At 40.8% G+C, this 14,367-nt stretch overlaps 1 protein-coding gene across 1 annotated transcript in view; it reads right to left on the bottom strand.

Moving 5' to 3' along the window:
- Positions 1-14,367, bottom strand: part of LOC138172274 (A disintegrin and metalloproteinase with thrombospondin motifs 12-like) — a 598,980-nt gene that overhangs the window by 243,213 nt on the left and 341,400 nt on the right. Inside the window, exons 8-10 of the mRNA XM_069101962.1 lie at positions 4,897-5,040; positions 3,886-4,030; positions 3,049-3,151 (exon numbers count right to left, since the gene is read on the bottom strand). Of these exons, the coding sequence (XP_068958063.1) occupies positions 3,049-3,151; positions 3,886-4,030; positions 4,897-5,040 (392 nt within the window). The remainder of the gene's footprint in view (positions 1-3,048; positions 3,152-3,885; positions 4,031-4,896; positions 5,041-14,367) is intronic.

Here is a 14,367-nt window from a genome sequence, read left to right as displayed (position 1 = left end):
ATATATATATATATATATATGTCTATATCGGAGGGTATACAGGTGGATGAATACATATGTGAATGTGTGTATATATGTTTACAGGTATACATAGATAAAGGGCACAGGACCAATTTAATAGGAAGGGATGATACTTAAAAGGTGAAATTAAGAGGTGAGAGGAATATAAAGAGAGGAGATGGGGGGAGAGACAGAATGGGGTAAACTCTCTCATATAGAAGAGGCAAGGGAAAATGGTTACAATGGAGGGGAAGAATAGGAAGGCAAAAGGGAATGGGTCAACCTTATTCTCATTGAATTTAGGTCAGGGAGGGAATAAAATACACACTAAATAGGGTATCTTACCCTATAGGAGAGCAGGGGGGAACGGGATGAGAGGGGGGATATTGGAAGGGAGGGTAGGCTAGGGGGAAGGAAGTTGGAAGTTCCCACTTTTGAAAAGGAATGGGACCAAAGTACAGAATAGAACTAGTGGGAGGTGGGGTAGGAGGGAGGGAAATATAGACAGTCTTTTACAATATTTTAACTATGTTAATGTTTCACATAAGCTTCACATGTACAACGTATACTGAACTGCTTATCTTCCCAGTAAGGTCAGGTGACAAGGGAGGAAGGGAATGAATCTGGAATTCAAAGCTTTAATTTCAAATGTTTAAATATATATACTATTAATAATACTATTTTAGATGTAATTGGGAAATAAGATATACAGGCAATAGGGCATAGAGATCCACCATGCCCTTCTGGAAAAATCAAAAGGGTTATGAGAAAAGATATGGGAGAGAGCAGATTGGAGGAGGGGATATACTGTGGGACTGCCATTTTGGGGCGGTGGGTAGGGGAAAAACAGGGAGAAAATGTGTAACTCAAAATCTGGCAGAAATGAATGATGTAACTCAGAAGTTAATAAAACATTTGAAAAATGAAAAGAAAAAGAAAAAAAATTTAGGACAAACACAACAAATGACTGAGGCAAGATTTGAACCACACTCAATAATCTTCGGAAAGATGTAACAAAGATGCTATGATCACTGATTTGGAGCTAGCAGATACCTTTGAAGTCTGAGGGTCAAAGAGGTTAAGTTACTTGCTTGATGTCATACAGGTAATGTGAGAACCAGGATTTAAATCCAGGTTCCCAATTCTAGTACTCTTTTCACTATACCATGCCACCTCCCATGATTTTAAGTCCACCATCCAATCTAGTTCAAACACACTTGGGACTTAATTACTATATGAAAGACAGGGACCTAGAAGCCAGTGTTTCAGAAACTTGAAGATGGAACCATGTCTCCTTATAATTCGGGATTGTTTTTTTGTTTTATTTTGTTTTCTTTTTTGGAGGGCAATTGGGGTTAAGTGATTTGCCCAAGGTCACATGGTTAGTTTTTGTGTTAAGTGTCTGAGGCTGGGTTTGAACTCAGGTTCTCCTGACTCCAGGGCCAGTGCTCTACTCACTGAGCCACCTAGCCGCCCCTCAGAATTGTTTTTTACAGAATGTTTAACAAGACAATAAATAGCTCTTGATATATTGTAATTGGTAACCTTGATCACTAAGGGTTAGTTACAGTCTCTGGGTTCTAATTATCATTCATCATTCATATATTTGTTTCAATAGGTCTCCATCTATGTTTCTCCATCAATGTAAGTGGAGTGATTATACCTGCCTCCTTTTCAGTGGTGGAAATGGAAATTATCCAGATGGAAAGACCTCACTACTCTATGAGTTGCAGCTAACCAGTTTAACAGTTTATGGGAAAGGTATTGTGGGAACCTTGTATGAATGATCTACAAAGTCTCAGTTTGCTTTTCAATTAAGTGCAGTAAAGACATCCCTTTCCACTCAACCAGCATTTCAGATGTGGATTTTGACATGATAGAATCATAAAATATTTAATCCAGAAAGGATCTCATGAATCTCCTCCAAGAGAACAAAATGGTCAGAGAGTGACTTATCCTAGATCATGCCAGGATTAAAGGATCATAAATTTAAAGTCTGAAGGGATGACAGAGGCCATCTAGTGCAATCTCTTCATTTTACATATGGATAAACTGAGGACAAGGAGGCTAAATACCTTCCAGATGCCATAATCAGGATTCAAAATGAGGTCACCAGACTTCAGACCCAGTACTCTTTCCCAATCAATAATGGAAGCTCTTGGAACTTATATCACCTTATATATTTCATGTTTTATCACACCATGGAAAAATCTAATTAAAAGAATTACAAATATGAAGAAAAGGGAGAAGCATGGGAAAATTTATATATGGATGCAAAGTGAAGCAGAACAAAGAAAACTCTCTATATACATATAACATATATATGTATGCATGCATACACATACATGCCACACAATGGAAGTGGAAAGAACAACAAAAATTGAATGTCATGCAATTATAATGATCATTCTTGCCCTTGAAGAAAAAATGAGAAAATATACCTCTCTTTCTTCTTTGTAGAAGTAGGGGATTATGGGTTCAGAACATTGCATATACTGTTAACCTAAGTTGATGTGTTGGTTAGTTTTGCTGAACTACATTTTCCCCCTCATTCTTTTTTATTCTGTTATAGGGGATGGATTTTTGGGTAATGAAGGGAATGGATATCATCAGAAATGAAGATGATGCAAAAAGATCATTGCTTTTCAACCTCAAGAAAACAAATGCAATAAAGGACAATAAAAACAACAAACTTGGACAGAGAAGTGGGTTTGGCATTATTTATTTCCCCCACCTCCCAACATGGCTGTATATCAGCTCATCTAAGGTCTTACATTCTTCCCAGGGACTTTTCCATGTGAATTCTCCTTCATTATTCATGGAATGTGTTTTCCTTTTTATCCACTGTGTTAAAGAGATATTTCCCCTTTATTCCTAATAAATTACTGCTTATTTCTTAGCTCTGTATAGTACTTTTTATTCCAGGAGTTGAAGGCACTTAGTGGTATGTGAGCCTGTGCCAGGTAACACCAGAGAAAATCAAAGGGAAGAAACAACTCTCCTTCCCCCCCCCCCCCCCCCCCACCAAGGTATTAGTGGAATCATCACCATCATCACCACCACCACCACTATCATCATCATCATCATCATCATGGGACCAGACAGAGAGGTAGAGTGTTGAGCCTGAAGTCAGGAAGACCTCAATTGAAATCTGTATTCAGACACTTACTGGTTATGTGACCTTTGACTTCTGTCTGCCTCCGGTTTTTTTCAACTCTAAAATGGAGATAATAATAGCAACTACTTCCCAGTGTTGTTGTGAAGATCAAATGAGGATATTTGTAAAATTATTGGTATATAGTAGGTACTTAATAAATATTTAAGGATAGCTAAGTGGCACAGTGCATAGAGAACTGGACTTGAAGTCAAGAAGACCTGAGTTCAAATCTGGACTCAGACACTCACTAGTTGTGTGACCTTGGACAAGTCACTTAACCTCTCTTAGACTCAGTTTCCTCAATTGAAAAATAATAACAGCACCTATCTCAAAGGGTCATTGTGAGAGTCAAATGAAATAATAATTGTAAAGCACTTAGCCCAGTGCTTGGCCCATACTAGGTGCTATATAAATACATACATACATACATATATATATATATAAATACTCCCTTCCCTTTCCCAATAATAGTAGCCAACATTTATGTGGCACTTGAAGGTTTACAAGGTGCTTTACAAACATTATCTCATTTTAGTGGAAAAGGCCATGACCTAGGATTCAGAAGATACTAGCTAACAATCTGAGTCATACTGTAACTGGTGATTCACTTGCATTTTAATCTGCAAACCTCATGCACTTTGCTAGTTATGCCTTGGGCACAATGACTCTGCCTCCACTTAGGCCTGTTTGGCACAGTACCAGGGCTACCAAAGACATCTGGCACTTACATCGACTTCCTGACAGAAGGTTGCATTGGGACCGTACTGTAGCTGGCACTGGTGGTGGATGTCATAGATCACTCCAGGAGCAATGACCTTGGACTTCAGACCTTTCTTCTGGGGGACATCATCCAGGCAGAAACCCCAGCCTCGGCTAAACACAAACATTTAACACAAGTAAATGAAGGCTAATAGACATCCTCACCAATTCACTCAGTTGGCAGATGCGCATCCCAATCCCAAAGCCTTCTCTCCATCCCATCTTAATCATTTCATATCTTAAAGCAAAGTTCAATTCTTCATTCTTCAGAGAACATAAACAACTACATAGCAATACAGGTGGTGCCCAGACTGAGTCCATGGCTGCTCAACTAACATTAGCCCTATGATTACAGCAGCTTAGTCTTATAACCCAAAACAATATTAGTCACTGAGCTTGCCCAGTTTGGGCTCTTCTTGCTAATTTTCAGTTGGGTTGAACTGAGGGAAAAGACAGTTCCAGGGAGGGCTCAGATCGTGGAACAGATCCACAAAGAGATAGAACAAGGAGAATGTCAGAATGGAAAAAGGAGCTGCTTCCTCCAAGTGACTCTATATGTACTGAGAGCAAAGACTACTTGACTTATAGCCCTAATACAATATATATGTGTGTGTGTGTATGTATGTATTATATATGTATGTATGTGTGTGTGTATATGTACATATTTATATGCCTTGTGCACAGAAGATAATTAATGCTTGTGGAATAGACCTAGACTAATGCTGAAGAATGTATCACTAATAGGAGCCATCCTTGTATACAGAACTGGTTTAGAAAGCAAAGCTGTGATGAAAGGTCTCTCCTGATATCTCTTAGGTGCAGTGTTCAACAGAGATCCTCCTAAGACCAATAATAGGCATTTCCCAGAAACAGGCCATCTTTGGGAAGCTGTTAGAGAGGAAAGGAAGACTTTGGATGATTTGCCTTGGAGAGGCTCAGAACAGGCTGTCTGGTAATTAGGAAGCTCCTTCATCACTTACTCAAGGAAGCGAGTGATATAATCCTTGCTACATTTGGACCATGTGAGAGGAGTGGGGTCATACTGGAGCTGACGGGACATGATGTAGGGGTGCCTTCCAACAGGCTCACAGTCATTTTCTCTTCCATCATGCTGGATGCCAAAGCTAGAAGGAACGTACACAGAACAAGAAGAACAAAATAAGCAGTATTAACCAAAGAGGAAATATTCATTTCTCTAGACCTAGACAAATCCATTTGCTTCACTAGGTTAAGTACCATAATTCAATGTTGGAATGGGGAAAAGAGATTTCTTCAAAATACAGAATGTCTCACTCATTTAGGGTGGGAAGGGGAAGAGGGAAGGAGACTGCTATCTTTTCTCTTGGTTGGAGAACACTCCAACAAGGTCAAGGGTCAGGAGCTCTGAGCCAAACTCTATGGTTCACTTGGATCACAGCCCTATTCCCCACCCTGACTCCAGCCAACCTCTCCCAGATCCCTTCCCCCACTTCCAGCTAACTCATGCCTCTAGTTTTGGGTTCTCCTGAATATGGAAACACAGATTTTTAACCCCACCCTGACATAAACTTGCTATCTCTGAAAGAAGTATATAACTTTCCTTTAGGCTTCCTAAGAGTTTTTTTCTGCTAATAATGATATGGAAGTACATTATAACAACAAGTACCTTAGCATATCCTGGATGGCTGCTAGCACAGCAAACAGAAATAAGAAGCAGAAAAAATACAGACAGAGAAAATAATACAATTCAACAAAGAGGCTTTCTACCTCTCTTACCAAAGCTATACATACATTTACCAGAGAGAGAAGCACCAACATCTGGGTTTTCAAAGCCAGGGGGCTCCTTAATGGCTACCCAGAGACTCATCTGGCCAAATCACATGAACACTCTTCCAATTAGTGAACTCCAAAGCAAAACCTCGCCTCAGAGTATATACACCCTCCTTTAGAGCCATCGGCATCACAACCCTCCTGACCCACTGCCTACTTACAAAGTAACAAAAGGTGTGGATCTTCCTGGAAAAAAGCCTCCTCTAATCAAGCTTCTCCTGTTGGGCTCCAGGTGAGGCCTATTAATGGTCAGGGAAGAGCTTCAACTCCCATTAACATTACACACATATATAATTATCTCAGAGAATTTGGGATTTTAGTGACATGGATACTCCCTCCAGTGTTGCAAATTATGATCCATCTATTTCTTTTTACCCTGTGAAATTCTTGTCTATGTCCACCAATAAATTCTCCACTGAGGAAATGCCCAGTAGGCTAGATCCCTCCAGGATTGCTCTCATTTCACAGGGTATGGTTGTCCATCACTATTCCTTATTTTTTAATGTTTCTGGCTCCTTACACTTCTCATCTCAACTCCTCTCTGTTGTGGCTGGTTTGTCTCAAGCAAAATCCCAAGCCCATCAGTAAGCCTTGTCTTCCCTTTAGTTAAAACTTGGCTTCTCCCCCAAAAGCCTGATGTTGGCTTCTAGCCCATGCTGTGCCAGGGAGATGCAAATGCTAGAATCTTTTTCTTTAGCTTTCACTCCACATGTTGGCTCTTTGGAAGGTGACCTGAGATAATTCTCTTCCTGCTACAAAGACCATTCCTCCTGTTGGATCTTTCACTAAATTATTGTTTCTTGGTTGAATGACTTTTCACTTTTTTAGGAATTTTGGGCCACTGGTCCAAAGAACAGCCATGGCTCACATCACAGATTCCTATGATCACCGATCCAGAACTGTTCTCAGACACTAGTTAGCCCAGCCTTCTCATTTTACAAATAAGAAAGTTTAAGTCATTTGCCTAAGGTCACACAGAAAGGAAATACCACAGGCAGGATTTGAACTCAGACCCTCTAATTCAAAAGTCAGTGGGCTTGTTAATGTACATAATCTGTCGTTAGTAAAATAATTTTCATTTACATTCGAATATGAATACATGTGTATAAATGTAGATAAATATATGCACATGTGTATATGTAGATGTGTATATATGTGTGTGTATATTATATATGTAAATGATGTTTCATCATTAATCATTAATTAAATTTAAAGATAATATAGGGAGTAGAAGCACGACCTTGGAGCAGCTCTGGCTTCCACCTTCCCCAGTCAATGTAAAAAGGGGACTCTGAACAAACTTTGGAGCTGCAGAAAGCACAAAATGACACAGAGAAGCTAACCTCCTGCTGAGGAGAGCCTGGCAGGCTGGCAGGAATTGGCCAGCGCAATGCTCTGGGAGCCAAGGGAGCTTTAGCCCTACGGTGGTCCTGATCAGCCAGTGCCAGGAGGGACTCCAGATCAGCAGCAGCTGTGGCCCTTTCCAGATTTATCAACACATAGATGTGAAGGACAAAGTGAGAGGTCAGTGCAGTCTGGACTTTGGGACTCAGTAAGTGGGAGTGAGTCAGCTTTTGCCCCCGTGGCTAGAAGCCGCTGAGATGGCTGGCACAGCCAGCCAGTGCCATATGGCAGCTTCAGCGCCTAGCCTGCAGAGTGTAGGGGGACTAAGCAACCATTCTGAGGGGTAATTGCTTTGCTGTAACCTGCTTGGATCTGGATTGCAGTCTAGGGTGGAGGTCCTGGGGTGTGTGTCCAGCTGGCCAGAGTGTGTGGAGGCCTCAGAGAGAGCACCCATCTAATACCTCCAACAGCTGAGAAAGCCCCAGCGTTTGGGATGAAACCTCCCCTGTCTGGTGGCAGAGTCCTACTGTGGCAAAAAGCCCAGGGTCAAGTGACTGAGGGGTGACATGACCCAGCAAAGGAAACAAAGCAGACAGAAGATTCCAACATTACACTCCTATTTTGGGGACAAAAAGGAGCAAAGCATGGAACAGGAGGAAGACAGTGAAGTCAGAACTCCTGCACCAAAAGCTTCAAAGGAAAAAACAAGCTGGTTATAGGCCATAAAGAACCTTAAGAAGCAGATAAGAGAAGTGGAGGAAAAATTGGCAAGAGAAATGAGAACAATGCAAGAAAATTATGAAATGAGACTCAAGAGCCTGACTGGGGAAAATCATACCTTAAAAAATAGACTAACTCAAATGGCAAAGGAGGCTCAAAAAGGCAATGAGGAGAAGAATGCCTTAAAAAGCTGAATTTGCCAGGTGGAAAAAGAATCTCAAAAGCTCACTGAGGAGAATCATTGCTTCAGAATTAGACTGGAGAAATTGGAAGCTAATGACTTTATGAGAAATCAAGATACTGTTAAACAGATACAAACAAATGAAAGAATAGAAGGCAATGTGAAATAACTCATTGGAAAAACCACTGACCTGGAAAATAGATCCAGGAGACATAATATAAAATTTATTGGACTACCTGAAAGTCATGACCAAAGTAAGAACCTAGAAATCATTCTCCAGGAAGTTCTCAAAGAAAACTGCCCTGATGTTTTAGAACCAGAGGGCAAAATAGAGCTTAAAAAAAATCCACCGATCACCTCCTGAATAATACCCCAAAAAGAAAACTCCTAGGAATATTATAGTCAGGTTCTGGAATTCCCAGATTAAGGAGAGAATATTGCAACCAGCCAGGAAGAAACAATTTGAATATTGTGTAAACACAATCAGGATAACCCAGGATCTGGCAGCCTCTACACAGAGGGATCAAAGGGCTTGGAATATGATATTCTGGAGGACAAAGGAGCTGGGATTAAAGCCAAGAATCACCTACCCAGCAAAACTGAGTATCATGTTTCAGGGGAAAATATGGTCATTCAGTGGAATAGAGGACTTTCAAGCATTCTTGCTGAAAAAACCAGAGTTGAATAGAAAATTTGACATTCAGATACAAGAAGCAAGAGAAGCATGAGAAGGTAAACAGGGAAAAGAAATCATAAGGAACCTATCAAAGTTGAACTATTAACATTCCTACATGGAAAGACAATAATTGTAACTAATGAAACTTTTTTCAGTATGAAAATAGTTGGAGAGAATAGAAATATATCTATATGTTTATCTATGAGGGTATATGAGCATATGAATACATATGTAAATGTGTGTATATATGTTTACAGGTATACATAGATAGAGGACACAGGACCAATTTAACAGGAAGGGATGATACTTAAAAGGTGAAATTAAGAGGTAAGAGAGGAATATAATGAGAGGAGATGGGGAGAGACAGAATGGGGTAAACTATCTCATATAGAAGAGGCAAGGGAAAATGGTTACAATGGAGGGGAAGAGTGGGAAAGCAAAAGGGAATGGGTCAACCTTATTCCCATTGAATTTGGCTTGGGGAGGGAATGAAATACACACTAAATAGGGTATCTCACCCTACAGGAGAGTAGGGGTGAAGGGGATGAGAGGTGGGATGATGGAAGGGAGAGCAGGCTGGGGGGGAGGGAAGTTGGAAGCATTCACTTTTGAAAAGGGATGGGATCAAAGTAGAGAATAGAACAAGTGACAGGTGGGATAGGAGGGAGGGAAATATAGTCAGTCATATACAATATATCTACTATGTTATTGTTTTGCATTAGCTACACATGTACAACCTATACTGAACTGCTTATCTTCCCAGTAAGGGTAGGTGATAAGGGAGGAAGGGAATGAATGTTTAATTCAAAGTTTTAAAATCAAATGTTTAAATATATATACTATTATTAATACTATTTTACATGTAATTGGGAAATAAGATATACAGGCACTGGGGCATAGAGATCCACTGGAAAAGTCGAAAGGGGTATGGGAGAAAATATGGGAGAGAGCAGATTGGAGGAGGGGATATCCTTTGGGACTGCTATTTTGGGGCAGTGGGTAGGGGAAAAATGGGGAGAAAATTTGTAACTCAAAATTTGGTGGAAATGAATGATGCAAATCAGAAGTTAATAAAGCATTTGAAAAATGAAAAAAAAAATAAAGATAATATGGTAAAGTAGAAAGAACCAGAGGGGTAGCTAGGTGGTGCAGTGAAGAGCCATAGAGTAAGGAGGACCTGAGTTCAAATCCAGCCTCAGACACTTGATACTTACTAGCTATGTGTGCCTGGGCAAGTTACTTAACCTTGATTGCAAGCAAAAATAAATAAATAAGTAAATAAATAAAACCCATCCCTATTCTTGTGCCCCTGATCCTATCCCTTCCCTTTTTCTTCACCAATTGGCCCCTTTAGTCATCCCTTTAAAAAAAAAAAAAAAGGAAGAAGGAAAGAAAAAGTCATGAACCTAGAGACCTAAGACCTGGGTTCGAATCTCAGCTTTGGTACTCAATAGCTTTGGGTTCATGGATCATAGGGTAACAGATTTAAAGCTTGAAGAGATGTTAGAGTCATCTAGTATAATCTTCTTGTTTTATGGGTGAAGAAACAGAGTCTCAGGGGAATAAACTGACTTTGTAGAAATTGCATAGAGCAGATGGCAGCTTGGTGGCACCATAGTATACAGAGTGCCAGGCCTGGAGTCAGGAAAACTCATCTTCTGCAATTCAAATCTGGCCTCAGACACTTACTACCTGGGTGACCCTGGGCAAGTCACCTAACCCTGTTTGCCTCAGTTTCCTCATCTGTAAAAGAAGCTGGAGAAGGAAATGGCAAACCACTCCAGCATCTCTGCCAAGAAAACCCTAAATGGGGTCACTGAGATTCGGACACAATGGAAAAATGACTGAAGAACAACAGGACACAGCAGAAACCCAGTCTTCTGATTCCAAATCCATTGACCTTTCCACTGTAACAGTCACTTTATGTTTGCACCTTAGTTTCCTCATCTTAAAATACGGGTTATAGCACTCACACTACTTCTCTTCACAGAGAAGATGTGAGGAAATTGCTTTATAAACTTTAAAGCTAACTTTACAACTTTAAGCCTTCATATCAGTGAGTTAGGTTTATTTAATCAGCTAGAAAAAGAAAACTTAGTGACATCTGCTAATAACCTTGGAATGAGTATTCTCCCTCCCCACCCCACCCCCACTCCCTGCCCCCAGGCTGGATTCCATCAGCCTCCCAGAAGTATACTATTTTGCCTCTGAGGTACTTCCCTCTTGGCAGTCCTGCCACAGATTCACTCTTATCTGAAGGAGAAAATTTAAACTCCTGGCTATGGTCGTGCGGTCGTGCCTGTAATCTTGTATGACTTTTGCATCAAAGCTTCTGATAAACACAAGCAGTTCTTCCTGCCTCGTAATGTACAGCAATGTCTTTGGGGGAATAATTTTTCTCTTTTTTTTTTTTTTTAAAGCAATCAGGGTTAAGTAACTTGCTCAAGGTTACATGGCCAGTTATTTCTGGGTGTGGGTGCTGAGTGTCTGAGCCCAGGATTCGATCTCCAGGTCATCCCAACACTGGAGCTGGTGCTCTTACTCGCTGAGCCACCTGGCCGCCCCATTCTCTTATTTTTCTATACCTTTTATGAGAAGTTGTATTGACTTACATATAGCCCTCATCTCATTCAGACTTGACATGTACTCACAAAAGAGCCAAAAAATTAATCTATAAACCTCTCATCCCAATAATTACCTCTTTTCCAATGGAGAATGTGGTTTGATGCAATGGTTTATCTCAGCAGGTTCTCCCCAGACTGCTCAAAATTCAATCTTTTCTGACTCATCAACTCCTTTCTGAGTTTACCTATTCAATAATTTATCAAAGTTCCAAGCCACTTAGCAGTTGCCTGAGAAGCTATAGGAACTTCAATTTTTCTAACAATGTCTGCTTCCAACACACCAAACCATACACCCAAGGACCACACAGCACTCTGCTCTAACAGGTCTCAGGTATGTTAGCCTAACACTAAGAGGACTGACTACTGAAAAACATATCTTTTCATCACTTAATAGACTAATTTCTCCAGTGATTTTTTTCTTTCCTCTTATCTTCAGAAAACTTTCCTACCTTAAAAAAGAAAAGAAGCTCTAGTAAAACAGTACCAGAAACTGTGGATATCCCATTGCTTTGTGACAGAACTTCATTCTTATCTTGAAGAAACCATGGAAAGGAGATGTATTATGATGGAGTGGGAAAAGCCTTGGCCTGAAAATCAGGAGATGCTGGGGCTATGGGTCTAGTTCTGCACTGTCCCCCCCCCCCCCCCAGCAACTGTGGTTACTGGGGGAATAATAAGTATAATGCCTCACATCTATGGAGTACTTAAAGGACCTATTTTATCATCAGTAGTTTCTTGAGGATACACTGTTTCTTTTGTCATATCTTTATTTCCCCAAAGTCTAACAGTGTTTCACATATATAGTCAAGGATTAGTGACTCCAGGGATCTGGGTAAACATTGAAGATTTGACAGAGGTTCAGAGATATTAATAGATTGCCCATGACCTGAAGGCTATTAATTAAGTGCCAGAGGTATGATTTATAACTCAGGTCTTCCTGATTCCAAGGCCACTACTCTATCCATTAGAACATGGATCTTCTGCCTTGCCCATAACTGATGATTAATAAAGATTTATTGAACTGGATTTGATTCTCATTATAACCCTTTGAGGTAGATAACACAGATAAACTCATTTTTACAGGATGAAATAACTGAGGCTCTAGCCCATTTAGCTAGTAAGTGGATGATGCAGGATTCAAACCCCTATCTTTCTACTCCAAGACCAGCCTCATTTCCACCAGACCATGCTGCTACTTTCTAACTTGTTGGGCAAGTCACAAGCTTCCCATGTCCCAGCTTCCTTATTTGTAAAATGATGGGGCTAAATTAGATTATAGGATTTGGATCTATCACAGACTTCCAAGATCATCTAGTTCAATCGCCTGGTTTTACAATTGAGAGAACTTGGGTTCAGAGGAGCTAGGTAACTTTCTCAAAGTTAGATAGTTACTAAGTAGTAGAAATAGAATCCAAAACGAGGCCTTCTGTCTACAAATCCAGTAGCTTTTCTCCCGCACTATTGGTGTGCCAGTCTCAATCTCTGCCCGGTAGATTCAACAAGGGGATAACAGTGATAGGGAGGTTTGTCCAGAGCACAAGTTGCATCTATTTACTGAGCAGGGATGGAAACAGGCTGCACTGACTGCTCTGTTTTGATTAGCCTTTTTCTTCTTGCTTCATTGTAACTTATGTGCGATTTATTAACTGGCCACAGATTTGGCAAGTCCATACGATAGGAGTAAATTAACAAAGAGAAAATAGATGCTAGGTAATTCAATGGATTTTATCTGCTCATTTTTACTATTTTATGATAGTATTTCTTCAAGAGGGATAGGGCTCATATCTATAAATAACATCTATTATAAAATTTAATTGTTTTTTTAACTGAATTCATTCAGCATTTTCTGAGCCTGTGATTGACACCACAATAGGTTTCATAGAATTCAGCAGCAGATGAAATTATGTCTGTCAAAGGTTCACATATTTTGTGCAGTTTCCATCACTTAAAGGGGTTCAGAGACATGAACTAAAAGGAATTTTAAATCCTTCGGAGGTACTAAATTTGTTGTCTGTCATCAGGAGGTAATTAGAGGTAGCATAGTATAGTAAAAAGAATGCTAAACTTAGTAGAAGCACGACCTTCTTGTGGCTCCAGCTTCCACCTTCCTCAATCCAGGTAAAAAGGTGACTCTAAACAAACTTTGGAGCTGCAAAACCCACAAAATGACACAGAGGAGCTAAGCTCCCACTGAGGACATACCGGCAGGCCGGCAGGAATCCAGCACAGCGCTCTGGGAGCCAAGCCCAACCCCATGCCGAGGCTTTAGCCCCAGGGCAGGCCTGACCAGTCACTGGCTGTGGCTGTTTCCCACATAGATGCGAAGGACAAAGCAAGAGGTCAGTGCAGTCTGGAATTTGGGACTCAGTAAGTGGGAATGCGTGGATTTTGCCCCCCGGGGCAAGAAGCTGCTGAGACGGTGGCACAGCCAGCCAGCACCATGTGGCAGCTTCAGCTCCTGGCCTACAGAGTGTAGGGGGACCAAGCACCAGTCTGAGGGGTAATCGCTCTTGCTTAACCTTCTTGGATCTGGATTGCAGTCTAGGGTGGAGGTCCTGGGGTGTGTGTCCAGCTGGCCAGAGCATGTGGAGACCTCACAGAGGGCACCCATCTAATACTCTGGCAGCTGAGAAAACCCCAGCATTTGGGACAAAAGCTCCCCTGTCTGGTGGTAGAGTCCTACTGTGGCAAAAAGCCCAGGGTCAAGTGACTGAGGGGAGACATGACCAGGCAAAGGAAACAAAGCAGACAGAAGATTCCAACATTAGACTCCTATTCTGGGGACAAAAAGGAGCAAAGCATGGAACAGGAGGAAGACAGTGAAGTCAGAACTTCTGCACCAAAAGCTTCAAATATGATCTGGTTACAGGCCATAGAGGACCTTAAAAAGAAGATAAGAGAAGTGGAGGAAAAATTGGGAAGAGAAATGAGAACAATGCAAGAAAATTATGAAATGAAAGTCAACAGCCTGACTGAGGAAAATAATACCTTAAAAAAGAGACTGACTCAAATGGCAAAAGAGGCTCAAAAAGGCAATGAGGAGAAGAATGCCTTAAAAAGTTGAATTTGCCAGATGGAAAAAGAATCTCAAAAGCTC

The sequence above is a fragment of the Petaurus breviceps genome, unplaced genomic scaffold (assembly GCF_028583685.1).
Source record: "Petaurus breviceps papuanus isolate PSGF00001 unplaced genomic scaffold, PetGlider_PUasm1.0 128, whole genome shotgun sequence".
In the NCBI taxonomy this organism is placed as follows: domain Eukaryota; kingdom Metazoa; phylum Chordata; class Mammalia; order Diprotodontia; family Petauridae; genus Petaurus; species Petaurus breviceps.
This window is presented reverse-complemented; position numbering and strand designations above follow the sequence as displayed.